We start from the raw sequence: 27,475 nt of genomic DNA, 5'->3' as shown, positions 1-27,475 counted from the left end.
TCTGTTTACATGTGATCGCGCCGTCATTTGACGGCTCGATCACATGGTAAACGGCCGCGATCAGCGGCCATTTACCGGGATCCGTGATGCGCCGGGTCTCCTGGACCCGGCGGTCACGGATGTGTTCGGGTGCGCGCCCCAGGGGGCGCGCGCGAGAGGGGAATTCTGGGAGGACGTCATAGTACGTCCACCCAGAGTTATCCAACCGCCCTGCAGCCGTCATTCGGCTATGGGCCGGTTGGTAACTGGTTAAAGTGTCTGTAAACATACGCATTTCTTCACCTTAATGCATCCTATGCATTACGGTGAAAAAACACCTTGCAGTGTCCGGCTGCCCAGTTTTACTTACCAGAGCCCCGAATTTCCGTGATTCCGTTGATTGGATAGATTGATAGCAGCGCAGCCATTGGCTCCCGCTGCTGTCAATGAAATTCAATGACGCGGAGGCCAGGGGGGCAGAGTCATACACTCGGCCTCTATGGACGCCGTGTGTATGACTCAGGAGAGCGCCCGCAAGGTAACCCCCTCGGGAGAGAGCTTCCCAGAGGGGGTTATCTAAAGCGGGGAGGAGCCGCAAGAGCCGCTGTGGGACCCCAGAATAGGTGGATTGGGGCCACTCTGTGCAAAACGAACTGCACAGTGGAGGTAAGTATGACATGTTTGTTATAAAAAACAAACACACACACACACACAAACCTTTAGTGTCACACAACCTTTAAGTACACAACTCTGTCCATATGCAATGAAAAACAAGAACTATAGTGCTGTATCTTTAACTTACTTTTTGGAAAGGGGTTAATGGTAAGACATACCTTGTCTGGAACAGCATCCATGATTAGCTCACCATACATATTAATAACCTATAAAGAAAAAAAAAAGATAATTTAAACAAAAGCCAATTCAGCTGGTCAACACAAAAGAGACCTAATTGCTAATTCTCCTACCAATCAACAAAGGGTAGATGAAACCAGGTACATCCTCTGCAATTTTACAATTGCTCATTTTTTTCTGGTGGACCATCAATGAATATTTTCAAACAGGCTTAGATAAAAAATAGGATATTTATATGCCATATAAAGAGCAACATCTATACTTCCTACAGGCAAACGAGGGTCAAAAATAGGCCACTTCACTACAACTTTACAAAGTGACCAAACCTGATAATAAATTCAAACACATCATGCCTGATCATTGATCCAATTTTGTCCATCGAGGGTAGTGAGGTCATCCATATCAAGCACGTGTTTATTGTATAAGACACGGAAACTGCACGCAGTAGTCTTGGAATGCTTGGCTCTGTATTTTGATATTTCTTTGTTGATGAAGGAAGCCCTTGGAAATATAAATATAAAGTCAAATGAATTTGTTTTTTTTCCCAAATTTGGAGTTAACTGTAACCAAATAACCCCCAAAAAAACTAAGAAAGTCAGAATTCAACACTTATTTTAGTTCACTTGTGTTTGAATCATCCCAAAACCATTCCCCTCCCCCCCATGGAAAAATTGTTTTCTATGAAACTGGTCCTTGGTGCCATAAAGGTTGGGGACTGCTGCTGCATAGTATTAGGTGGAATTGAACCAAAAGCACTGGAATCTGACACAAATTCCCTTTTCACGGAAAACAATATATGAAACCTACCACCAAAGCTCCAATTTCAATATATCAAACCTGTAGGAAAGGTCCTCATTGAAGACTTCCTTTAATCGAGTCAGAACATCTTTCTCCGACAATGGGATTAAACTACCATATTTCTTCATAGTCTCATTTAGAAGACCTGGGATATAAAGAAAAATAAATATTGAATTACCTACATATGTACATCAATACAGATTCATGAACACGGGGATAAAGATTCTCCTTGTATTTTACAGAATAAATGAGAAATAAAAAAACAGTAACTCTTAAGCTTGGTATACACTAGCAGACTTTTGACTTTTTCTTTTTTTTTAGTTATCTTTTTATTGACAGATGCACACGAGAAGACAATTACATATAGATAGTTGATCGGCCATGCCATATCACAGTAAGGGTAATAACATTCAGCATAACTACCACAATCTGACAATATCTGCTCATGAGACTAACACGAGCAGACTTTTGACTTTTTCACTGTAAGAAAAAGCTTGTTTTTCTAATCAATAGTGGGGTCAAATTGATGTTCATTTTCTACTGCTGTGAAGAGAAAATTCAAAGGAGCAGGATGGAAAAAATTTCTCAAATGTATGAAATTCTAACAGTGAATGTGGTTTTTGTTCGGGAAATTCAATTCATTCCAAAATCTAAGTCTTTAACTACTTTTGAACGACTATCAAAATGTACCGAGAATTTCTGTACAAATTTTCATATTCATTTTTGAGACTCTGCTAGTGTATGCCCAGATTTAGCCACTCGCGAGATCCTCCATGCACTAAAATGAAAGGATTGTGTTCAGTGCTTCCTTTTAGCTGTGACCAAAAACTCACAGCAACTCGAATCTCAGGGTATAACAAAACTGAGCACTACAGCAGCATAGCTTAATGAACATGCAGAAAGCAGAGGGTTCCCATTTGTTGCTTCCATCAAGGCAGCTTAACCAATTTCAATACACACAGGGCCACAACACTGAGAACAGTTTGTTAAAGCCGAAGAAAATGTTAATTTCCATTATACTAATAGCACAACGTATTATACCTAAAAAATGTATGCCAAGCAGAAATTTCAACCATGTTTAAATCAACTAGAACAGCGATTAGTGAAAATATTGGCAGGAAATTTGGAAGCCAAAACAGAGTTAAGTGATTGTAAATGTAGAGCTGCACAATTAATCGTTAAAAAATCGTGATCTCGATTCACCTCCCCTGACGATCTCTCCTGCTGAGTTTGACGATTCTTTCATATAAACAAGTGGAGAGATTATCTGCTCACTCAGCTGTCAAAAGAAAACATCCAGGCATTCTGCCAAGTTTAGAACTTGAAACATTGTATCTAACTTCCTTCTTAGCTCAAAGGGATAAACTTCTCTGTGTAAACAAATAACCTGGGCAATCTGCCAAGCTTTAAACAACCTGTAAATGCAGGAAGTTTAACCACTTAAAATCTAAATCTTTTTCTGACACTTCTTTCTTAAGTTAAAATCAATATTTTTTGCTAAAAAAAATTACTTGGAACCCCCAAACATTAGAGATAAAATATATATAAATTATAATATGGAATAAAATGGCAATTGCTGCAATATTTTATGTCGCACTGTATTTGCCCAGTGGTCTTTCAAATGCAATTTTTTGGGAAAAAATACACTTCAATAAATAAAAAAAAAAAGAAACAGTAAAGTTAGCGCAATTTTTTTTGTTTTAACGTGAAAGATGATGTTACGCCGCGAGAATCGTGAGAGAATCGTGATCTATCCTCTAAGCAAAAAAATCGTGATTCTCATTTTAGCCAGAATCGTGCAGCTCTATGTAAATGCTCAATTTTTTTTCCCTGAACAGGTTTATACTTGTCGTACCTACTGTGTGTTTGACAATTTTGCACAGAGCAGCCTGATCACCCTCTTCTGTGGTTCCCCACCAGCTCTCAGGGCTCCTCTTTTCGGTGTGCCACCATAGAAAGCTGCTTCCTGTTGTGGCACATCTGAGGGCTCAAAGTAGAGCCGCTTTTTGTGTGCTTCTTATAGACACACTGTGCAGTTTGGCTCAGCCCACTCACAGGATATGACTGGTAGCAGCAGGAGCCAATTGCTTCTGCTGCTGCCCAAGTCTCTGTGAGAATAGGAAGAGAAGACTTCAGATGGGGAACAGTGCTGGATCGCTGACAGGCTCAGGTAAGTGTTGAAAGATGGAGGGCAGGGAAATAGTGTTATTTACCTTAAAGAGGAAGTAAACCCTGATGGGTTTTACTTCCTCTTTGTTTCCCTGCAAAGGTAAAGCATAATGGGCTACTATGCATGCGCGGAAGACATCGCCGTAGAAGGCAATTGTAACTATCTCCTAAACTGTGTAGGTTTAGGAAATATTTTAAGCACCTACAGGTAAGCCTTAATCTAGGCTTACCTGTAGGTGAAAGTGATCTGTAAGGCTTTACAACCACTTTAATGCATTAGGGTAGAAAAACATCATGACTTTAGAATTACTTTAGGGCTGTGGCAGATTAGAGATCTTCTGTTCGGACAGTTAAAGCAGTCTGTCACAAAGTGGTGCGAAATATACCTGCCAAACCTTCACTCCAATCTGTTCACAAGCGACATAGTGAGCATCACGTGAGGATTAGAGGAAGGTGGGAATGTGTCCCTGCACTGGAACAAGTGATTTAAAAAGGACTGGCCAATGTTCTGATTTCCCGAATACAAGAAATTTTATACACAAGCACTACTGGTGCCTTATTCTCAGAATGTTGAAAGTGGGAGATCCGACAGAAATTATGATAAGATATCTATCTAGCAGGTTGGTAGTTCATTAAATGGGGACTGGTTCAAAAAGTTATAAGCAAACCATATGCACTAGTGGTACCTCCATTTTACTCAATCCTCAGGAAATTTAGAGAGTCAAATCATTTGGATGAACTAGGAGATAAGATGGGGAACAAACAATTTCTAAAGAGCTGGCTAAGAAGAGAAGAACTGGTGTCCTCAATATTAAGGATGAGCTCAGGCATGTTCGCAAGCTGCACGTGCCGAGCCCACCAGGAACTCGGCACTGTACAGCGCTAATCACAAGCAGTGAGACATTCCCCGATGTTCGGCTGCAGAGATCAGGAAATGTCTCACTGCCTGTGATTAGCGCAGCGCATTGCCCACTTCCTGGCGGGCTCGGCATGTGCAGCTTGCGAACACGCCGGAGCTCATCCTTACTCAATATCAGGATTAAACTCTAAACAAACGAGGATTAGTTTGGAAGAAGGCACAGGTAAAGGGGGTCACAAAAGACAGTGGGACATTGTATGGATGGGCTTGCTTGAATGCTTGCCAACCAGAAATTTCCTAAAATCCAGACACCTTACTGCAACAGAGCAATGCCCTAGATCTGAATGTGGGGGGGAGAGAAACTATAAAACATTTATTCTGGAGTTGCGATTTTGCATCCCAAGTCAGGGATAACTAAGCCATTTCGGGCAGAAGTAGCTGGGGTGACATGTTTAGATTATTTTTTGTTTACCACAGCACTGAAAATTAAGAATAAGTACAAAGCAAGAATGGCATGGATCTTCTTAACCGGTTCAATACAGGGCATTTTCACCCCCTTCCTTCCCAGACCAATTTTTAGTTTTCAGCGCTGTTGCACTTTAAACGACAATTGCGCGGTCGTGCGACGTTGTACCCAAACAAAATTGACGTCCTTTTTTCCCCACAAATAGAGCTTTCTTTTGGTGGTATTTGATCACCTCTGCGGTTTTTATTTTTTGCGCTATAAACAAAAGAAGAGCGACAATTTAAAAAAAAAAACACAATATTTTTTACTTTTTGCTATAATAAATATCTGTCTACAAAATACGGGATAGATTTATGGCATTTTTAAAAAAAAAAATATTTATTCATTTTTTTTTACTAGTAATGGCGGCGATCGCGATTTTGGCGGACACATCGGACACTTTTGACACCATTCACATTTATTGATTACTGTGTAAATGTGACAGGCAGGGAAGGGGTGAACCACTAGGGGACATGAGGGGTTAATTATGTTTCCTAAGGGAGTGATTCTAACTGTAGGGGGAGGGGACGCACAAGGGGAGGAGACTGATCAGTGTTCCTCTGTACTGGGAACACAGATCGGTCTCCTCTCAACTGACAGGACATGGATCTGTGTGTTTACACACACAGATCCACGGTCCTGCCCGGTTAACCGGCAATCGCAGGTGCCCGGCGGACATCACGGCCGCAATGGACATGCACCGGGTCCCAAGCAACGCGGCGGGAGCGCGCCCCCTAGACGGCCGGGAAGCCCAGGCCATCATATGACGTCCACCCAGGATGGGAGATCCCATCTGTGGACGTCATTTTACTATACGCCGGTAATGAAGTGGTTAAAGAAGTTTTATGGGATGTCCATGACCTTTTAGTTTTTAAAAAGTCATATCTGTTAGCAAGGCATGCAAAATCATAATTTCTAAATGTGAACATTCATTTTTTCTGGATCAAAAACAAATGGGAGAAAAAAAAAAAAAAAAGGCAGAGCTTATCTGGAAACATATGGAATGGAAACCTTGGTTTGCCAATATATAATATGATTTCAAAAATATGGAAAAATATGTAAAATTAAATTGTACAAATCTTTGTAACTGGCTTTCTTCAAATGTAGTAATGTTACTATGTACATAATTTTGAAGTTTAACCGCTTCAGCCCCGAAAGATTTTACCCCCTTCCTGACCAGAGCACTTTACAATTTGGCACTGCGTCGCTTTAACTGACAATTGCACGGTCATGCAACGCTGTACCCAAACAAAGTTTGCGCCCTTTATTTTCCACAAATAGAGCTTTCTTTTGGTGGCATTTGATCTCCTCTGCAGTTTTTATTTTTTGCGCTATAAAACAAAAAAAAGCGGCAATTTAATAATAATAAAAAAAAAAAACTTTTTGCTATAAGAAATATCCCCCAAAGTTTTTTTTTTTTTTTTTATATTTCTTCATCAGTTTAGGCTAATATATATTCTTCTACATATTTTTCGTAAAAAAGCAATAATATTGATTGGTTTGCGCAAATGTTATAGCATCTACAAAATAGGGGATAGATTTATGGCATTTTTATTATTGTTTTTTTTTTTTTTTTTTTTTTACCAGTAATGGCGATGATCTACGATTTTTAATCGGGATTGCGATATTGCGGCGGACACATGGGACACTTGAGACACATTTTTGGGACCAGTGACAATTATAGAGCTATTAGTGTTATAAAAATGCACCGATTACTGTATAAATATCACTGGCAGTGAAGGGGTTAACACTAGGGGCGATCAAGGGGTTAACTGTGTTCCCTAGGTGTGTTCTAACTGTAAGGGGGATGGGACTTAGAAGGGGAGAGAGAGATCGGTGTTCATACATTGTATTAACACACGATCAGTCTCCTCTCCCCTGAGAGAACCAGGATCTGTGTGTTTACACACACAGGTTCCGGTTCTCGCTCTGTCACGAGCGATCACGGGTGCCCGGCAGTCATCGCGGCCGCCGGGCACTCGCATCGGCTCAGGGTCCACGCTGCGGGTGCGCCCCTAGTGGCCAAAAGGCGAAGCGACTTAGGGCAACGTTTCACCCAGCCGTGCCATTCTGCCAGAGTAAAATTGCAGCGGCTGGTCGGCAAGTGGTTAAAGTTTTTTATTAACCCTTTCATAACTAGGCCTATTTTTGAAATTTGGTGTTTACAAGTTAAAATCCATATTTTTTGCTAGAAAATTACTTAGAGTTCCCAAACATTATATATATTTTTTTAGCAGAGAATCTAGAGAATAAAATGGCGATTGTTGCAATATTTTTTATCACACGGTATTTGTGCAGCGGTGTTTTAAACGCAAATTTTTGGAAAATGGACACTTTCATGAATTTTAAAAAATCCAAACAGTAAAGTTACCCCAATTTTTTTGTATAATGTGAAAGATGATGTTACGCCGAATAAATAGATACCAAACATGTCACCCTTTATAATTGCACGCACTCGTGGAATGGCGACAAACTACGGTACCTATGAATTTCCATAGGCGACGCTTTAAAATTTTTTTACGGTTACCAGGTTTGAGTTACAGAGGAGGTCTAGGGCTAGAATTATTGCTCTCACTCTAACGATCGCGGCGATACCTCACATGTGTGGTTTGAACACCGTTTACATATGCGGGCGCGTTTTCTTCGCTGCGCAAGCTCGCGGGGGACAGGGGCACTTTAAAAAAAAATTTTTTTTTTTAATTTATTTTATTTTTTTACTTTATAAATTGTTTTAAAAAAAAATTTTTTTTTTTTTTACTTTTATTGCTGTCAAAAGAAATGTAAACATCCCTTGTGACAGTAATAGGTGGTGACAGGTACTCTTTATGGAGGGATGGGGGGTCTAAAAGACCCCCATCCCTCCTTTACACTTCAAAGTATTCAGATCGCCGAAAACGGCGATTCTGAATACTGTGTACTTTTTTAAATTCGGCGCCATTGGCAGCCGAGTAAACGAGAAGTGACGTCATGACGTCGCTTCCGCGTTTACAACAAGAAGGCTGGAACGAAGCCGCTCACAGCTTCGTTCCAGCCCGCCCCCAGCCGCCGAAGGTACCCGATTGGACACCGGGCCTCCCGATCGCACGGGAGGCCCGGTAACAGCGGCGGGAGGGGGGGGGGATGTCCCCTCCCGCTCCTCCGGTATAACAACCGAGCGGCTTTTAGCCGCATCGGTTGTTATACACGGGTAGCCGATCGCCCGCTGTAAACAACGGTACCGGGATGATGCCTGCAGCTGCGGGCATCATCCCGGTATAACCCTGGAAAGCCGAGTACGCATATCTGCATACGGTCGGCGGGAAGGGGTTAAAAAAAAAATAGCCAATATTTCCCTACCCATAGACATTAAATCTGAACTCCAGGAATTCAGCCACTTTGTAATATGTGCAGGTATACTAGGGGGTTAAAGAATATGTAAACCCAGCATTTCTTATTCCTAATATGTGCCTGCTGTGCCATGTACTTATATATTAAAAAAAAAAAAAAAAAAAAAAAAAAAAAAAGTATCCTTTTCTCTTTGTATTGCTTCCTTTGTGCGAAATTCTTGGTCCTGCCAGTCCCTCTGCTTTCCTACTAAAAAAATGGACTACACCAGGCATGAGTGCACAACATGGTCAGTTCTCTAGCTGTGCTCAGAACTCCTCCAATGATGCAATTTGGGATCACATAACACAAAGCACTCTGTGATTGGGCAGGAGGGAACACAGCAGCTGCAAGCGACCCTGCAGCTACAGGATCTGAGACCAGAACATTGGAGCTCCAGGAGTTTGCAATAGCTTTACTACCTGGAGCCCCATAAAACGGTCAGTAGTAAATAAAAGATAAGCCCATGAGGTGACATGCACTTTCTTGGACTTAACTCTTAGCAAGCCAGCATATATTACAAAGGGTCTGAATTACTAGTATTCAGCTTTAACCAGTTCCGGACCACCCACCGCACATATACTGCGGCAGGGCGGCCTGACTGCATGAAACAACGTACCTGTACATTGTCTGTGTGACCTGATCTGGGGTGCCACCGGCCTCTCAAGATCATTCCGCGGAATGACAGAATAGCGGTCTGCTGATGTAAACAAAGCAGACCGTCATTCTGTCAGACAGGAACAAAGAGATCTGCGTTGCTTGCTAATCAGCAACACAGATCTCTTTGTTCCTGCAGTGAGTCCATCCCCCACACAGTAAGCACACTTAGAGAACACATTTGATCGCCCCTGGTGTTAATCCCTTCCATGCCAGAGTCATTTATACAGTGTCAGTGCACTATTTTTAGCACTGATCACTGTAGTGGTCTCACTGGTCCCCAAAAAGTGTCACTTAGTGTTCAATTTGTCCGCCGCAATCCCTATAAAAATTTGATAGTCGCAATTACTAGTAATAAATAAATAAAAAGTCCATAAATCTATCCTATAGTTTGCAGATGCTATAAAACTTTTGCACAAACCAATATACGCTAAGTGAGATTTTTTTTTTTACCAAAAATATGTAGCAGAACAGATATAGGCCTAAATTGATGAAGAAATAAGATTTAATTATTTTTTTAGTGAGCATGTTTTATAGCAGAAATACTTTTCAAAATTGTTGGTCTTTTTGTTTATAGCGCAAAAAATAAAAACCGCAGGGGTGATCAAATACCACCAAAAGAAATCTCTATTTGTGGGAAAAAACAAAACAAAATAACACATCAACTTTGTTTGGGTACAGCGTTGCACGACTGCACAATTGTCAAAAGTACCAGTGTCCTATCGCAAAAAATGGCCTGGTCATTAAGGGGGTAAAACCTTCCGGGGTTGAAGTGGTTAAGCACTAACACACACATACATACTGCATCACTGTGGGATGAAGATTATCTACTAAACCTAGGTTATCTGTCCAAAAAAAATGACAATCATATTACTACTATTGATATACAGGATGAGACTTGCTTTCCACTTGTGCCTAAATACTGATCACAAATCCATCACAACATGCAAGCAATTAGGCTTCATGCACAGAGGCTTTTTTAAAATGCTTTTCTCCTAGCAGGAAAAAAGCAAGCCTAAGTCACATTTTTGACTAGTCAAACGCTTAGGCGTTTAATTGGCCAAATTATTGGCCACTGAAATAAAACGCTTAAGGCACGTTTTGGAATTTTTCTTCTGCCAAAATGTTCCTCTTGAATGCGCATCTGATTTTTCTTTTCTGCCTCTAAACTCCTGTAAATGCCTGTGTGTGCTTGAACACAGGTTAACATGGAGAGGCGTTTAGAAGCAGAAAAGCAGTGTCAAACGCCTGTAAAATAGGTGGCTTTGAGCTCAAGTGTGCATGAGGCCTAAAGGGGCCACAAACCATGACATTAGCCTGCTTACAGGTACAACAAAAGGTCAGAATGCAGCCAGGACCAATAGCACTGAATGGGTTAAAAAAAAACCTGTCAGGACAGAAATATAGGAACAGCCATTGCTGACTAACTTCACAGTTTTGTTTTCTTTTTACACACCAAGTACAGGCAAGGCAAGGGATAAAGATGACAACTGTGGACCTGGATTAGCAATGGTATCTCCCATATTTTATACTGACAAATTTCTTTAAAAACACAAGAATCATCTGATTATAAAAACTGTTTATTCCTGGCCTAGTTCATCAAATATCAAACAACCAAAGAGATCTTTTTATACTGCTGAGCATATTAATTAGCCAAAATCACTAGGTACATTGACCTGCCACTTTGCCCCACACATTTGGTACATTATAAAATTTCCCTAGAGGTGGAAGCAGAATGAAAATCCACATTTTAGTGTCAAAAATCTTCATTTGCAGTATGTTCAAAGTATGGAAAATACCGTATTTATCGGCGTATAACACGCACTTTTTTCCCCTTAAAATCAGGGGAAAATCGCGGGTGCGTGTTATATGCCGGATCCCCTGCGATCCGGAGCTGCCAGATTTTCAAAATCGCCGACCGCGATTTGAAAATGGCGCCGCCGGCGCCGAAATACACAGTGCCGGTCCTCGGCTCTTCTCGGCCACTTTCGTCTTCACTCGAGCGCCGCCCGAACCTAGCCGAGTGTACTCAGCTAGGTTCGGATAGCTCCGCTCGGGACTACGAGTGGAGCCAAAAGTAAACGAGAGCCGCCGAGAAGAGCCGAGGACCGGCTCTGTGTATTTCGGCGCCGGCGTTGCCATTTTCAAATCGCGGTCGGCGATTTTGAAAGACAGGATGGCAGGGGTCCGGGATCACGGGATGCGAGGCTGCACTGGGGTACGCTGCACTGACCAGGCTGCACTGGGGAAGGCTGCACTGACAAGGCTGCACTGACAAGGCTGCACTGGAGCAAGGCTGCACTGGAGCAAGGCTGCACTGGAGCAAGGCTGCAATGATGGGCATTTAAATGTAAGTTTTTTTTCCTTCAACTTCCCTCCTAAAAGTTTTTTTTTCCTTAAAATTCCCTCCTAAATTGGGGTGCGTGTTATACGCCGATAAATACGGTATATAAATCCATGGGAACGAGCAAAACCTTTGCTGAAGGAATGGTGAATCGCAGATAAAATCAGCAGAGGATCAGGCCAGCCAGCTGTTCAAAATTCCTAGCAGGCAGGCTTTTTTTTTTTACTCAAGAGACTCTGTATATCTCTTCATCAGTGTTAATTTTGGCAGCAAATTTCGATTTAGTTTTAGTCTCAGGACTAAAATGGCATTTTAGTTTTAGTCCCATTTTAGTCATCGTATTTTATTCGACTAAAATCTCCAGTACATTTTAGTCTAATATAAACATTTTAGTCAACTAAAATTGAATGTGCACAGTACACAGCCCCCCAAAGTACACAGCCCCCCCACCCTCTGCACAATACACAGACCCCCACAGTACACAAAACACAGGCCCCACCCTCTGCACAATACAAAGCCCCCCAAAACTCTGCACAATACAAAACCCCCACAATACACAGCACAGCCCCCCACCCTCTGCACAATACAAAACCCAGACAATACACAGCACAGCACAGCCCCCACCCTCTGCACAATATAAACCCCCCACAATACAAAGTCCCCCCTGCATTCCCAGGAGACCCCCAGTCTGCTGGGACAGCACTGCCAGCGTACTCTAAAGTTAAGAATAAATCACTGCCAGCCCTTTCTCATACACAGCTCCTCCTGTGTCACTCTCATTGTAAATCAAAGTCTTTTAAATTTACCTCATAGCTTCGTTCTTGCATGGACCCGGCCACATGACTGCTCTGTGAAGATTCATGGATGGTCACGTGACCGCTCTCCTCCTCCAATCTAAAGTAACACTCGGAGGAGGAGAGCGGACAACAAGAACAAAGCTATTGAGGTTAGAAGTTTCAGCTTACAATGAGTGACATAGGAGGAGGCGCAGTATAAGAGAAGGGGCTGGCAATGATTTTTTCCTAATGATAGACTTTGATGGCAGTGCTGTCCAAGGGCCAGGAGAGGGGTGGCGACTGGCTTGACCCCCCCCCCCAATGTGTGGCACCCGGGGACGGACCGCCCAATCCCCGCCCCTATTGGTAAAAAACAAATATCGGCGTATACACTGTTATATGCCGATAATTACAGTAAATTCATGAGGGTAAATGTCCCTCCTTGCCATTAACGTCCCGTTTTCGTTCCTTAACGAAAACGGATTCTATTTTCGTCAGTTGACAAAAATGTGCTAGTTTAGTTTTCGTCACTGTAAAAAAGCCTCTGATGAAAATTATGACAAAAATGTTTTCGTTGACGAAATTAACACTGCTCTTCATTAATGATTCTTTTCTGCCTGCCAGCAATTCCTGTAATGGTACACTTAGCCATGCATGCGCAGCTCAGTGTACAAACCAGTTGGCACTGGAATGAAGCAACTCCCCATGAGCATACACATTACGACAAGAGCCTATAGGACCCACGGTATTAAAGTGCATTTAATTCCACTTTAAATTCACCATTAAAAACTTAAATGTTACTGGAGATGAAGATTTTCTACAAAAAAAAAAAAAAACAAACAAAATATGCAGCGAATGGTAGTGAATGTAACCCAATCATGCGAATATGCAAACAGTAATGGTGCTGACGATTACAAATTATACTTGTACTGTTAAGGTACTATATATCTAGAGCCAAAACCTTTTTTTTTCATTGTGGAGTGTGTAGGGAGGCGTTAAAATCCCTGTAAAATCCCCCCCCCCCCCCCCCCCCCATCTGTGTCCTATTGGACAGATTTCCCTTGAAGGTTCTGCGCTTGCACTTTACCAATTTGGATGCGATGGCTGAATTCGTTTTCTATTTCAGGCACTTTCCTTTATTTTCACCTGGTAATCCAGCCAGTAAGTTTGTTTTTCAAAAGAAAACATTGTCCTCCAAATGCAGCAGTTTAGAGTGTTGAGACAAACCATTTACCACTGATTGGTTTTCTTACAATGATCACCTTTTATTTAGGTAAAACCTTTAGCCCAAAAACAAAAAAAAAAACTGCAGTGTGAGCTGGAGTTTGGCTTTAACTTGTCAGTGTATCTCTGCTAGTGCATCTCACCCTCCCCCCACCCCCAGACTGACAATGCTGCTGTTCAAAGGTGCTACTGTGCTCATTCATCCAGAATGAGGACACTAAGGTGTGGCTCGCATATATGCAGTGCGAGAAACGCAGCAAATCCTGTGCATCTCCTGCACCACATTGAAACCGTAGAGGGTGTCAATGTTAGCGATGCCCAAAAACAGTTCACAAAATGCAGTGCGATTGACAGAATCGTATCACATAGGTGTGAACACCCATGCGATCCAATTCCAGTGTGAAAAAAAAACTTTTTTTGTGCAGATGCAGTGTGATTTGTCACATGTGTTGTCCTGCACTAACATTATATATAAATCATATATATATATATATATATATATATATATATATATATATATATATATATATATATATACACAGCCTAAGAAAGGTGGTTTGTTACTGGCTAGATTCACCAGGTAAAAACAGAGGCAAAAAGCTTAAGTTAATTAATGCAGCCACCACATTATTACATTTTAGATTTTGGGTTTAATACGGCTTTCATTTATCATTCGTTACATCATTCCTGGTGACAATCATTTCCAGGACAGAGTGTAAAATAAATTGCCCTAACTGGGTTATCGACAGCAATAAAAACCCGACTGAGGTCCTAAGCCCTCACCACTCTATCCAAAATTTAAATAAATAATAAAAAAAAAGCTTTTGGCTTTAGATACACTTTAATTAGGAACAGATAAGGGTGCCAGTGAAAACACAGTTTCTTCTTCCGTCAAACAGGGGCTGTGGGTGGAGTGGGCCCCTAGTCATAAAACTGGATTTTCAGATTTACCAATACCATTTACATTTGTACAAGAGTGGATAATTTGATTCTGGCATGTGTTTTGTCGCTGAGATTTTTGCATTTCCTGAATATGTGTAAAACAGTTAACTGACTTTTTTAGCATGATGGTATTATGGTGATTATACCATAAATTTTAATTGAGGTTCAGGGTTAGGCGCAAGGTTCATTCTTTTGTCTAGGATCACAGGTTAGTCTAGATGGCCTAGAAGCCTAGATTTGGGGATTATGTTAACATTAATAGTCAGTAGGTCAATCAGTGATCTTTTACAGAAGTGATAACATATTTGAGGATTTCATACATGTATACTACATGCAGTAAAACCAATCTGTGTTGAACATTGATATGTTGACGTCTCTGGCCCCCAAACTCCCCATAGTTACATAGTTCGTCAGATTGAAAAAAAAAAAAAAAGACAAGTCTATCTTGTTCAACCAATCCTTTAACCACAGCTGATCCAGAGAAAGTCCAATAACCCTATGAACCAAAAACAACCACATTAGTGAAAAACCACTATACTACACCAAGGCCCCTTTCACACTGGGGCGGTGTGGGCGTCGGCGGTAAAACGGCGCTAGCAGCCGAAAAAGGGTTAAAACCACCCGCAAAGTGCCACTACTGCGGCGCTATGCCGGCGGTATAGTCGCGCTGCCCCATTGATTTGAATACACCGCTCCAAAGATGCTGTTTGCAGGAGTTTTTTTTCTCTCCTGCCAGCCCACCGCTCCAGCGTGAAAGCCCTCGGGACAGCATCCGCAGTTTCAGGTCGTTTTGCATGCGCTATTTTTAGCGCAATAGCGCCTGCAAACTGCCCCAGTGTGAAAGGGGCCTTAAAGACAAGCAATGCAGATACTCTGGATCTTGAAATATCTGATCCCTGTGACTGTCACCTTGTCAGCTGAAAAATGTTACCAGATTCCTTGTGTTTACTGCTGACAAACAAGTAATACCTATATCCTTGGACAAAATACCAAGAAAGTGTACATATTCCCCCCCCCCGGGAGTAAGAGGATAATTCACATGTATATATGAGTACAGTATCCTAGGTCTACATATAAAAGGTGTGCAACCTCACATTGTGTGATCAATGCCTAATTTTTAGCCAACTGCTACAATTCAAATGGGTCACTGCCTACACTGATTAGATTTTCCAATTTCTACTAACTGCCAAATATGAATTTTCCCAATTTCCTTTGGAAATAGAATGGATTTACAGACCCATCATGCTACCAGCAGTATGATCGCTGACAATTGCTTTAGCATTAATGGACAAAACACTCCCTGTGAATGGCAGCAGATCCAGGTAAGCAAAAGTTCTAGGATTTATCCCTTCTATCAATTTTATATCTAAAAGAATGGTATGTGACCAAAAATACCATGGAAAAGTATATACAGCTTAGCTCTATTTGTGTCCATTAAAAATAAATGTATTTTTAATTGTTATATAAATACGACTATTAGCCCCTGTACTCCTCTTTAGAGTAGAGCACAAACAGGGAGGAGAGGCAAAATAGGAAACCTAATAAGGTATGGTGCATGCAAACATGCTGATAGGAAGCATTAGGAGAGGGATAAACTCATAAGTCTGCTGCTGATTAATCACTAATCACAGCCCAGGTTCAGGGAGGTGATCTATCTGTATTGCTTAAAGTCAGCGCTAATCTTGAGTGTTACTCAGGCTCCTAATGCTATGTAAAACCTGTTAACTTGGAGTAATGATATGTATTCGGCATAGTCGTATTAAAAACTGGAAAAGCATATACAGCTTAGCTCTAGTTGTGTCCATTAAAAATAAATGTATTTTTAATTGTTATATAAATACGACTCTATTAGCCCCTGTACTCCTCTATAGAGTATAGCACAAACAGGGAGGAGGCAAAATATCCAATTTTAATGTCAGGAGATTGTGACCGACTCTCTATGGAGCCGGTTCACACATCTCTGGAGTGGCTCTGGTGCGAATTGTACAGGAGTTCTGCGCGTCTTTTGGGCCGTTTCAGGTCAGAATTCAGCCAAAAATTCAGACTGAAATTGGACCTGAATCTGTGATCGGAGACGCACCGGACTCCTGCAGTGAGTCACTCTGTGCTGCAGTGTGAACCCAGCCTTTATTGTAGGTTTTTCTGAGGGACAGAAATTATACTCAGGAGGTAAACTGCAGTCGAAGAAAAAAAAAAACAAAACAAAAAAAAAACAAAAAAAAACAAAGGGCAGCAGCCTGGTTGTGCTGTCTGACTAGGTTGTGTCTAGCGTTCTCCCAATTGGTAAAACAACCGAACAGAAGTCTATGTAAAGCTCTAGATGCCTGCACATACCTGCAGCAGCCTCAAAACTACTGCTGCTATGGTAACATCCCAGGCCCCACTGACAATCAGGCAGAATGATAGGATGCATAACTGGCCAACAACAGCATATGTACAGGTGTCTATTCATTACACCTACAGCATTTTTTTAAAAAGCAGTAGTAAACCGCGTTAAAAAAAACCCCAAACAAAATGGTCCTTGCACAGGCTCATGTCATAATGTGCTAGTATGTATCGCATACTAGCACATTATGACAAACTTGCCCCCAAGAACTGGGAATCCATCTTCACCCGGTCTTCTTTCCAGGTTCGGACTCTTGCCATTTGAATAGCTGAGCCACAAAAAAGTCACATCCTCGTATGCATGGAGGAGTCTTTGTCTGAGCGTAGGTCTCTCAATGGACAGCATGCTTTCCATTGAGAGCACAGTGTTTATGCACCAGTGATGTCACCAGCTGATACACATGTAAATATCTCCTAAACAGTGCACGTTTAGAACTTTATCTACAGGTAATCCTTATAGGCTTACCTGTAGCTACAACTGAAAAAGCAGAGTTCACTACTGTTCAAGTCTCTAAACAATTCCACCTGATTGAGCCTTAGGACTATGTGTATCTTCATGTAAGCATGTTTACAGACAGCACTGTGCAAAGCAATAGTGCCTGGCTGGCTCAGACTACAATTCCTCATATTGATATCAGACAGGTAAATATACTAGTTCTACGTAAAATGCAGAGTTTGAAAATCATAAACAGAAGTATCCTATGCTAACTGACATCACAAAATTAGCAAAACCAGAGCTGAACAGTTCCAAAGTAGGGAGTAAAACTGTCCAGCTCTGGGTTATACCACCTAAAAGTATACAATTTTCTTGATGCCAGAACAGTACTATTAACCGACACCTCAGAAACCGTAAGATGTGCATGCTGGAGATGGAGGAGTTAATTTTAAGATTGTATATACCACAAATCGAGGACACCAGTTGATCATCAGTGACATTACTGATTATTTTATGGCCATTCTTTAAGCCCTGTTTTTCTGCAATGTCTAATCGCTCTTCAAGTAAAGTCTCTTGCAAAGGACTTTTACAGTAAGGGTGGTCTAGTAGCTTTGTATTAAATACATCCGAACTGCTGTTCTCATCCACTTCCATGGGACAGGGATCATCTCCATTTTCTATTCCTTCTGTATTGTCCTGAAAGTCAACCGTTTCACTTGTACATGGCTTAATTTTATCAGGAGCCAGGAGCATTGTCTCTTCATCCTGATCTCCCTGTGCATCTCCTTCCTCCTGGGAAGATATAGATACCTCTTTTTCTGTTAAGAGCAAACACATATCATCAGGATAACTATTAATACCAGGAACGTCAATCAATTTCTTTTGCAAAGTGTCCTCGGAACCATACTGAGCACCTATGCAGAGGGCCGGCTGCTGGTTGTCTTTTGATATCGATCTGTTTGCTGCCACATTTGAAAATTGAGTCTCACTGTCCACTCTCTGTAGCTTAACAGTCTCATCTCGTAGGCAAGTGTTGGTTGTGCGTGGTTGTATTTCGCATAAAATTCCTGATGTGTTATTGTTCATATCGTATGCCCTACTTACCACCTTAATAGGTCGTCGAATCTTAAGCTTCAAAAGTGAAATTAATTTCTCAAAGTTACTGTTTAGATTTTTACGGCACTTCCAAAAACGTTTGCAAAACCACAGCCACAAACCTAATATTTTAAGGCTTTTTCTTGCACCAAGCTTATGAGAGTGTAATCTGTTACGGCCTGTAAACGGAGATGATTTTTTAGGCATCATAAGCAAATTACAGCATTTCCGCAACCATAAAATTCCAAATGATTTTTTCTTTAACACTTGTCTTTTGTGGTGCTCCTTAGACACAAGGGCGTTGGGACATTCCACCTTTGGCTGAAACCTTTTATTGTCCTTTTTTGTTGTAGAAAAAGCAGCGTTGCCAGAAACAGGTGTATTAATTAAACCATTTTTTTGCTTTTTGGTTTTCACTAATGGGCCAGTCTGAGCTTCAGTGTTTGATGAACACTTATTCCTACTGCATTCAAGTTTTGAGTTGTTGGAGATCTTTTTCAAGCCTTTTGCAGAAGAAATGTGCTCTGCAACCTTCTTTTTTATATCTGGCTCTACCTTTCCACTATTACTGCTATTTTTCACACACTTTGATGTAGAGGTTTGATGTGCAATCTTTCTTTTCTTCACTTGTTTAACAAGGCTGCTTCCAATATGCTGACATTTGCTGACTTTTTTCAATGTCCTAGCAGTTTTACTAGTTGACTTTTTGGGTAAAGAAGCATTGTTTCTTTTAAAGATAAAACCACTAAAGCTTCCCCATAAAGACCATGATGTAGACCAGTCTGAAAAATTACCCTTTCTGCAAAGACTCTTTTTATTTGCTGTCATTTTCCATTTTGAACCTGAGGATATCCTATATATAAAAAAAAGAAAAAGACCTTATTAGATAAAAATCACCATCACAATCACTCCAACATTCAGTTACGTGGACTAAAAATATCTGTACTGATGTTTTACCTTTAAAGTATTTGTAAACTAACAAATGTCTCATTTGCTTCTCCTTTTGGTCTGGCAAATAAATCATTAAAAGCATATTATATCTGTTCAACAAGTGCAAATTCAAATAGCTGTTCAGCCAGAAACTCTATGCCCCTGGACTGTTCTCAGTTAGCATTGTTCCCAACTATCTGAGGACTACTAAACATCTCCCCCTCTTATGAAGAATAGAGGGCGGTACTATGAAGTCCTAACAGTATCATAGTCCTAACACACTCCCTGTCCTAGGTTGACAATGCTCAGTACAGTTGTCACCCTAGTACAGGAAGTGTGTTAACAGAAGGATTACCAGATTAAAATTAAAGGAAAAAATATGAAAATATATGCAGGCAACACATGTGAGGACCAGAAGTTGCAATACTATCAATTTTTGTTTTTGGGTTTATATGAGCGTATATATATATATATATATATATATATATATATATATATATATATATATATATACACATACATACACACACATTCTGACTTCATTCAAAGCTTTTTATATGTTCTTGTTTAGAGAATATTTGGTTATAAGGACTCCACCTGATGGCATGTCAGAGTTATTCCATCTTTGAACGTGCCTGAATATATTTTGTCTTTATAGTCCATGTGGAAACTTTCATGAAGTAAGCTATGTTTGCTTACCACTTGCCTACTTTTGTTTGTACTTCTCACTTGAAAAACTTAATAAAAATCTATTGGAAAAAAAAAAAAAAAAATGATGATGTATACATTCCATAAACTAGCCCAGCATGCATTACAGATTAGTGTCATCCACTAACTTGTAAAAACCCCTCTCACAAAAATTGTCCACTGCTGTTAAAAATTCACTGTCTAACTTGTACAGATTACAGTTTTGCGCACAACATAATGAGAACTATTCAGCAATATGAAGGCCACTAAAATATAAAACTTTTATAATGGACTTTATTGCCTGCCTTAAGTAAAATTATAGCCAAGACTTTTTTTTTTTCGTTTTGAGTAGAGTAGGAAAATGCTAAAACACTTTTGTTTACGCCATTGTGGAGATCTCAGGCCAAATCCTATCAGGAGTTAAAAAGAAGCTGGTGTAAAGTTAGGGAAACCTTTTCTGGTTAGACTTATGCCGCGTACACACGGTCGGACTTTTCGGCTACAAAAGTCCGACAGCCTGTCCGACAGACTTTCGACGGACTTTTGGCGGACTTGCGGCAGACTTTCTTATGAACGGACTTGCCTACATACGATCACACAAAAGTCAGACGGATTCATAGGGGATGACGTACACTGGACTAAAATAGTTGGTAGCCAGTAGCCAATAGCTGGCCTAGCGTGGGTTTTTGCCCGTCGGACTAGCACACAGACGAGCGGATTTCTGGGTCCGGCGTAGTTACGACGTAAAGATTTGAAGCATGTTTCAAATCTAAAGTCCGTCAGATTTGCGGCTGGAAAAGTCAGCTGAAAGTCCGGGTAAGCCCACACACGATCGGATTGTCAGCCAGCTTTAGTCCGTCGAACTTTTGTAGACGAAAAGTCCGACCGTGTGTATGCGGCATTAGCGATAAGAGTCCCAATTGAAAGACTTCTACCGTTCTCTATCTTTTATCCTTCTCTCCTCTATCCCCCTCCATGCTTTATCTCTACTAGTTTAGTTCTATTTTTGTTAAAATAGTATTTCTTTTTTAAAAGTGGTAATGAACGCCCTACCCCCCCAAAAAAACGATTATATTGCAGGTTACCCATGCTTAAATATGGTGTCTACATTTTATTTAAACTTGGTGATCCTGTCAGTAAAACATTTCCTGTCTTGGGGCATCTCCAAACTGGATGGAAGAGCAACAGAAACCCCTTTGGACATCATGTCTTTTTTTGCATGCTAGTCTTATATCGAAAACAAATAGGTTACTAGCTGTACGAAAATTCTCATAAGGTTACAACTTCCTGCAATGATGTAACTTATTCTTACATTTCCACGGTTGATTTTGTATGGAAGTATACTGTACTGATGAAATGAAAATCATACCTTCTGTTATCGTATGAGAAAAAAATTTGTGCTTGTCCCGTTGGATAATTTTGCATGAATTGTTGTGATCGGCTCTCCAAAAAGCTTTGTACTAACGATCAGATTATCAGACAAATGCTCTGAAAGAAGCATTTTTCATCCAATTTTTTAATCTCGTGTACTATTCATTAGATGGACTTGACTAACAAAGCAGAACTCCATCTAACACGTTTTAAGCAGTTACAGCAGTATTTGTTTTGTTTTTTTGAAAAATAAAAAAATTTTTTTTTAAAAATGAATAAAAGTTGACCATCGTCAGTATTAAATTGTTTGTCTCAACCCTACTATGCCACTTTTGCCTGGTCTGTTAAATAGCTGAAAATAACAGACTTGCAGGATCACCGGGTGAAAAAGAAAATCAATGCAGCCACCACACTGAAGGTTTGGTAAGCTGCAATTTATCATTTTTTTGTGGGTTTAACACCGCTTTAATGCCAGTAAACACAATGATTACAGACTTTATGGTATTATGTGAATGAACTTACTTTACATTTGCTTGTAATACTGATATTTAAAACTTTCATCTGAGCCTTTTAGGCCTCATGCACACGGGACGCTGTTAAACGCATGTTCAGAGGCAGTTGGACACTTTTTTCAACTGCCCCTGTTTTTCCAGAAGCAAAAAAATGGGTTCAGACGCAAAAGTTTTCCACGTTTCAGATGCCAAACGTGGCTAAACGCCGGTACCGCGTTTTGCCGCGTTTGTGTTTATAAGTGTTTTTTTACAATCCGACTTTGGGGCCCCATATCTCGGGGCCACGTGGTGCTAGGAACCCCAAATAATTTGGTATACACTACAACATATCCAAACATGGGGTTCCTAGCACCAAGTGGCCCCAAGATATGGGGCCCCAAAGTCGGGTCACAAAATGTCATTCTCTGCCGCAGAAAAGTGCATTTTGCGACCCGAATTTGGGGCCCCATATCTCGGGGCCACTTAGTGCTAGGAACCCCAAATTTGATGTGCTAACACAGTTGGACTAACACTATACCATATCCACATTTGGGGTTCCTATCACAAAGTGGCCCCAAGATATGGGGCCCCAAAATGTCATTCTCTGCTGCAGAAGTGCTTGACATTTTGTGACCTGACTCTCCTGTCACTCTCTGCTCTGCAGACGCTTCTAGGCGCAAACACGGCTATACGCGGCATGCAAACTCGGCAAAACGGGCGTTTCTAAATGCCGGTTTCAGCTTTTAAAAACCTGTGTTCAGCAGAGTTTGCACCAGCGTCTCGTGTGCATGAAGGCCTTAATCATGGATACTGTGTGGCATTGTTCACTGCTGGTGCTGTAAGTGCATGGCATTGTTCCTTTTATTTCTCATGCTCAAAACAATACCCCTATCCTTGTTCTCAAAATTTTGGCAGGTGCGGGAATAGATATGAAACCTGCAGAGGTGTGAACCAAGCCTTAGGCACACTTTAATCATATGTTTCATGGACTGTCAACACATTTCTGAATCGTAGGTAACTATGCTTGTGCTGACCTGGCACCCGTATACAAAAATAGCTGCTTCCTTTACCTATTGGGAAAGTGGTTGCTGTGAAAATCTGGTTGATCCTAAAATCACTTGTGTTACTTTCTATATACATTGAAAATCAAAACTGGAGCCGCTGTAATAGAGTAAAGGCCCTTCCACGCAGGCGTTCAGACTAGATCTGTCTGTCAGTTTTTCAGAGGGATCCAGACTGAACCGCAATGTATGCCTATGGTAAGGCGGATGTAAATGGATGGTCATCTTTACATACCTGTCAGTTCAGGTCTGAAACAAGGGTGCAACATTTTCTTTGCACTTTCCACACACCAGATGTGAAGCATTCCCTGCATTTTTACACACCATTTGTGAAGCACCTTTATAGTTTTTGTTTGTTTGTGAGCGCTGTATTTATATATTTTAGCACTATTTTCAAGTGTCTAGCACTTTGTGTATAGCATCTTCATTCAATCTTTTTTTACCACCCATTTTTTTACCACCCATTATTTAAATATTTTTTTCACACCATCATCGCAAGTTTATATATTTAGATTATATAGTTTCCCTGTTTTTAAAGAAGCACTTTACCCATAAGAATGTGATAATGTTCTTTAGCAAGGAACATACATTTCACATTAATAATTATGCTATCAAAATTAGTGTGTGTGCTGTAAATTGCCTACAGCATTGCTCCTGCTTCATCTTGCTAAAGGCTGCCATATAAACTCAGCAGCGCCTAAAGCCCCATACACACGATCAGAATATCGCACAAAAAATTTACGCTTTTGAAGCGATCGTACGATACAATGATCATTAGTACACAGCTTTCGTCCAAAATTTCCCGAAGGGACACACACACTAAATTTTCTTTCATACGATTTTCATTTAATCAGTACAGTTTTTGTCCAAATATACAATACAAATAGATTACATCACTTCCAAATTTTTATTCTGTCGTATGAGAACTTTCATACTTTGGTAACCTATTGGTTTTCGATATGGAGACTAGCATGCAAATAAAAAAAATTAAAATGGACAATCATTTTTTTCCGATAATCTTATTGTGTGTGTACTTGGCTTAAAGGAGTTGTAAAGGCAGAAGGTTTATTTTTATCTTAATGCATTCTATGCATTAACCACTTCAGCCCCAGACCTTTTTTCTGGCCAAAGACCAGAGCACATTTTGCGATTCGGCACTGCGTCGCTTTAACTGACAATTGCACAGTCGTACGACATTGCGCCTAAACAAAATTGACGTCCTTTTTTTCCCACAAATAGAGCTTTCTTTTGGTGGTATTTGATCACCTCTACGGTTTTTACTTTTTGCACTATAAACAAAAATAGAGCGACAATTTTGAAAAAAAAAAAAAACGCATTATTTTTTACTTTTTGCTATAATAAATATCCTCCAAAAATATATATAAAAATAAACTATTTTTTTCCTCAGTTTAGGCTGATTCGTATTCTTCTACATATTCTTGGTAAAAGTTATAGCATCTACAAAATAGGGGTTAGTTTTAATGGCATTTTTATTATTTTTTTTTTTTTTTTTTTTACTAGTAATGGCGACAATCTGCGATTTTTATCATGACTGCGACATCATGGCAGACACATCGGACAATTTTGAGACATTTTTGGGACCACTGTCATTTTTACAGCGATCAGTGCTATAAAATTGCACTGATTACTGTAAAAATGACACTGGCATTAAAAGGGTTAACCACTAGGGGGCTAGGAAGGGGTTAAGTAAGTCCTGGGGAGTAATTCTAACTGTTAGGGGGCATGGCTATGAATGACACTTCACTGATCATAGCTCCCGATCACAGGGAGCTATGATCAGTGACAGTGTCACTAGGCAGAACGGGGAGATGCTTGTTTACATTAGCATCTCCCTGTTCTTCAGCTCCGTGAGACGATCGCGGGTATCCCCGCGGCGATCGAGTCCACGATCCTACGCACGTGACCACAAGGCGGCAAATTTAAAAGGGACGTACATGTACGCCCATTTGCCCAGCCGTGCCATTCTCCGTATATGTACATGTGGCGGTCCCCAAGTGGTTAAGAAAAAAAACCTGTGTGTAACAACCCCCTAATTACTTACCTGAGCCCCATCTCTCTCCAGCAACATCCACAAGTGTCTCCTCCTGATTGGCTAAGACACAGCAGTGGCGCCATTGGCTCCCGCAGCTGTCAACGTCAGTTAGCCAATCAGGGGAGAGAAGGGGGTGGGGCTCTTTGTCTCAATGGACACAGGGAGCTGTGACTCTGGTGTCCCCATAGCAAGCTGCTGACTGTGGGGGAACTGGACAGGAGGGAGGGGCCAGGAGCAGCAAAGCGGGACCTGAGAAGAGGATCCAGACTGCGCTGTGCAAAACCAACTGCACAGAGGGGAGTATAAAGTTTGTTTTTTTTAAACAAGACTTTACAATCACTTTAAAATGGAAAGAAACTGAGCATGTGCAGAGCAGGGTGAAACAGTGTATTAGGCCCCTTTCACACTGGCGCGGGACGTGCGTCGGCAGTAAAGCTCCGCTATTTTTAGCAGCGCTTTACCGTCGTTTTAGCGGCGGTATTCAGCCGCTAGTGGGGCGTTTTTACCCACCACTAGCAGCCGAGAAATGGTTAAAAACCACCGCAGCCGGAGGTATAGCCGCGGTGCCCCACTAATTTCAAGAGACACAGCAGTGACTGTTTCAGGTTGGTTCGCAGGTGCTATTTTTAGCGCAATAGCACCTGCAAAACGATCCAGTGTGAAAGGGGTCTACTAGATTTTAAACAGTATAGACATTTTTTGTTTTACATAGCTGTACCTGCAAAAGGGGGCAGCCTGAAGTAATCTAGCAAGATTTAATTATCTGACTAAAGTTCCACATTTTTTTGTTAATACGTTTGTCCCATGACTGGTTTCTGAAAAAAAAAAAAAAAAAAAATCAGATGCAAACTGAACAGAGATGTACAAACTTATGTAAACTGCATCCATTTTTTTAAATAACAAAGACATGACTGGATGTGAAGGGATCTTAAGGAAGGGTTATGAGCCTGGTCATAGGGAGGAATTTTCCTTCACTTTCTGTTCCCTAGCCAAAACCGGAAGTGAGGGGGAAATCCCTTGTCACCAGAACGGGAAGATTTCCCCTCTATTCCTGTTCTGGTGACAACCCAAAATGTGGGATTTTCTTTGTCTCTTGGACAGAAGAAGAGTAAGGCTTGGGTCACATATATATGCGGACTGGATGAGTTAACCACAATTTCAATGGCTATCAATGCAGCCGGTGCACACATGTGCGGTTTCAAATAGCGTCCTGTGGTTTTTGGGTCCAGGTGCGATTTCAGGTAACAATTTGCACCAGAACCAGTGGACCGAACCCATATGTGTGAACCTAGCCTGGATCTCCACTTTAATGGAGGCACAGAAGACAGCAATAAAACCCTGGAAGGCCTGCTAGTCACAACTAAATGACAAAGAGTTCTCTAGCAGGTCGTGGCTGTGTAACAGGCAGGTTAGGCCCCTTGCTTGCCCTCAACCCACCCATTGGATTGTATGATATGGTAAGACTGTCTGCAATCATAAGGTGACACAGTTAGAAGGTGTGTGCGTGTTGTGGAAATTACCTGGAAAGAGCAAGCTAAGTGGTGTCCCCCTGTCATAGTAAGAGCAGGCACCGGATACACACCAGGGACACGGCTACAAGGCCATGGAGCGGCTGAGGCGCACAGGGAGCAGGCCCATACACCAGCAGCACAGCTTAGTAGCCGAGGCTGGCTGGAGGCCGGAGCACAGCGGAAGAGTACGGCTCATACATGCTCTGGGAGAGCGGACATTCCGGGAATGGCTGTCCCGCGCTACACATAAGCTCCTGACAGGGGAGAAGACATTGAACGAGCGCTGCTGGCCACGACGCGAGAGCCGCTCTACACGGCTTCCCCAGTATACACAACACTGGCCTGCCTCCCGGCCCAAAACACACAACGACGCCTCCTGTACGGCTCACCACAAGGGACAAACAAGCCCGTGCGCTGCACAGCCAGGAACACGGCACGTGACCTCTATCGGCAGAAGGGCGGGCTCAGTGTGCGAGGTGGGGGGCGGGAGTACCTCTGACGCTGGCTGTGTCCTGCAGCCTCTGTTTCATCAGATTACGCAACCCGTCAGAATGTGTAACGGAAGTGACGTTCCGTCGCCGCCGTCTTGCTACACCCCGCACTCCTCCATAGTAGATATATATATAGTTTTTGAGATTTTCAAGTAACATTTTAGCAAAAAGAAAAAAAAAATGCAGATTTCTACATGTGTACAAAAGTGTCAGGAAAATGCCTGGTCATCAAATCCTTATTTTCAGCCACAGAAAGAATTTTTTTAATATTTTTTAAAATGTGTTTGAAAAAACGTTACGCAAATACCACATGACCACCATTTTACTATCTAGGGGTTCTGCTAAATATATATATATATATATATATATATATATATATATATATATATATATATATATATATATATATATATAATGTTTGGGGGTTTATCTTTTATACTTTACCGAATAACTGGGTATTATTTTGTGTTTTTTTCCATTAAAATTCATTAAAGTG

At 41.2% G+C, this 27,475-nt stretch overlaps 1 protein-coding gene across 2 annotated transcripts in view; it reads right to left on the bottom strand.

Annotated features, from left to right (window-relative positions):
• The window catches only part of SENP5 (SUMO specific peptidase 5), a 54,023-nt gene extending 27,075 nt beyond the window's left edge, over positions 1-26,948 (bottom strand). The window contains exons 1-6 of one of the 2 annotated variants that reach the window (XM_073626318.1): positions 26,498-26,948; positions 25,696-25,792; positions 17,754-19,237; positions 1,669-1,774; positions 1,185-1,332; positions 813-860 (exon numbers count right to left, since the gene is read on the bottom strand). In XM_073626318.1, coding sequence (XP_073482419.1) covers positions 813-860; positions 1,185-1,332; positions 1,669-1,774; positions 17,754-19,212 — 1,761 coding nt within the window. In that variant the 5' untranslated portion in view covers positions 19,213-19,237; positions 25,696-25,792; positions 26,498-26,948. The remainder of the gene's footprint in view (positions 1-812; positions 861-1,184; positions 1,333-1,668; positions 1,775-17,753; positions 19,238-25,695; positions 25,793-26,497) is intronic. The other variant, XM_073626317.1, reaches the window with a different exon arrangement.
• Between the last annotated feature and the right edge of the window lie 527 nt (positions 26,949-27,475).

Source organism: Aquarana catesbeiana, linkage group LG04 (assembly GCF_042186555.1).
Source record: "Aquarana catesbeiana isolate 2022-GZ linkage group LG04, ASM4218655v1, whole genome shotgun sequence".
In the NCBI taxonomy this organism is placed as follows: Eukaryota; Metazoa; Chordata; class Amphibia; order Anura; family Ranidae; genus Aquarana; species Aquarana catesbeiana.
The sequence above is the reverse complement of the archived record's forward strand: the minus strand, read 5'-3'. Positions and strand labels throughout refer to the sequence as shown.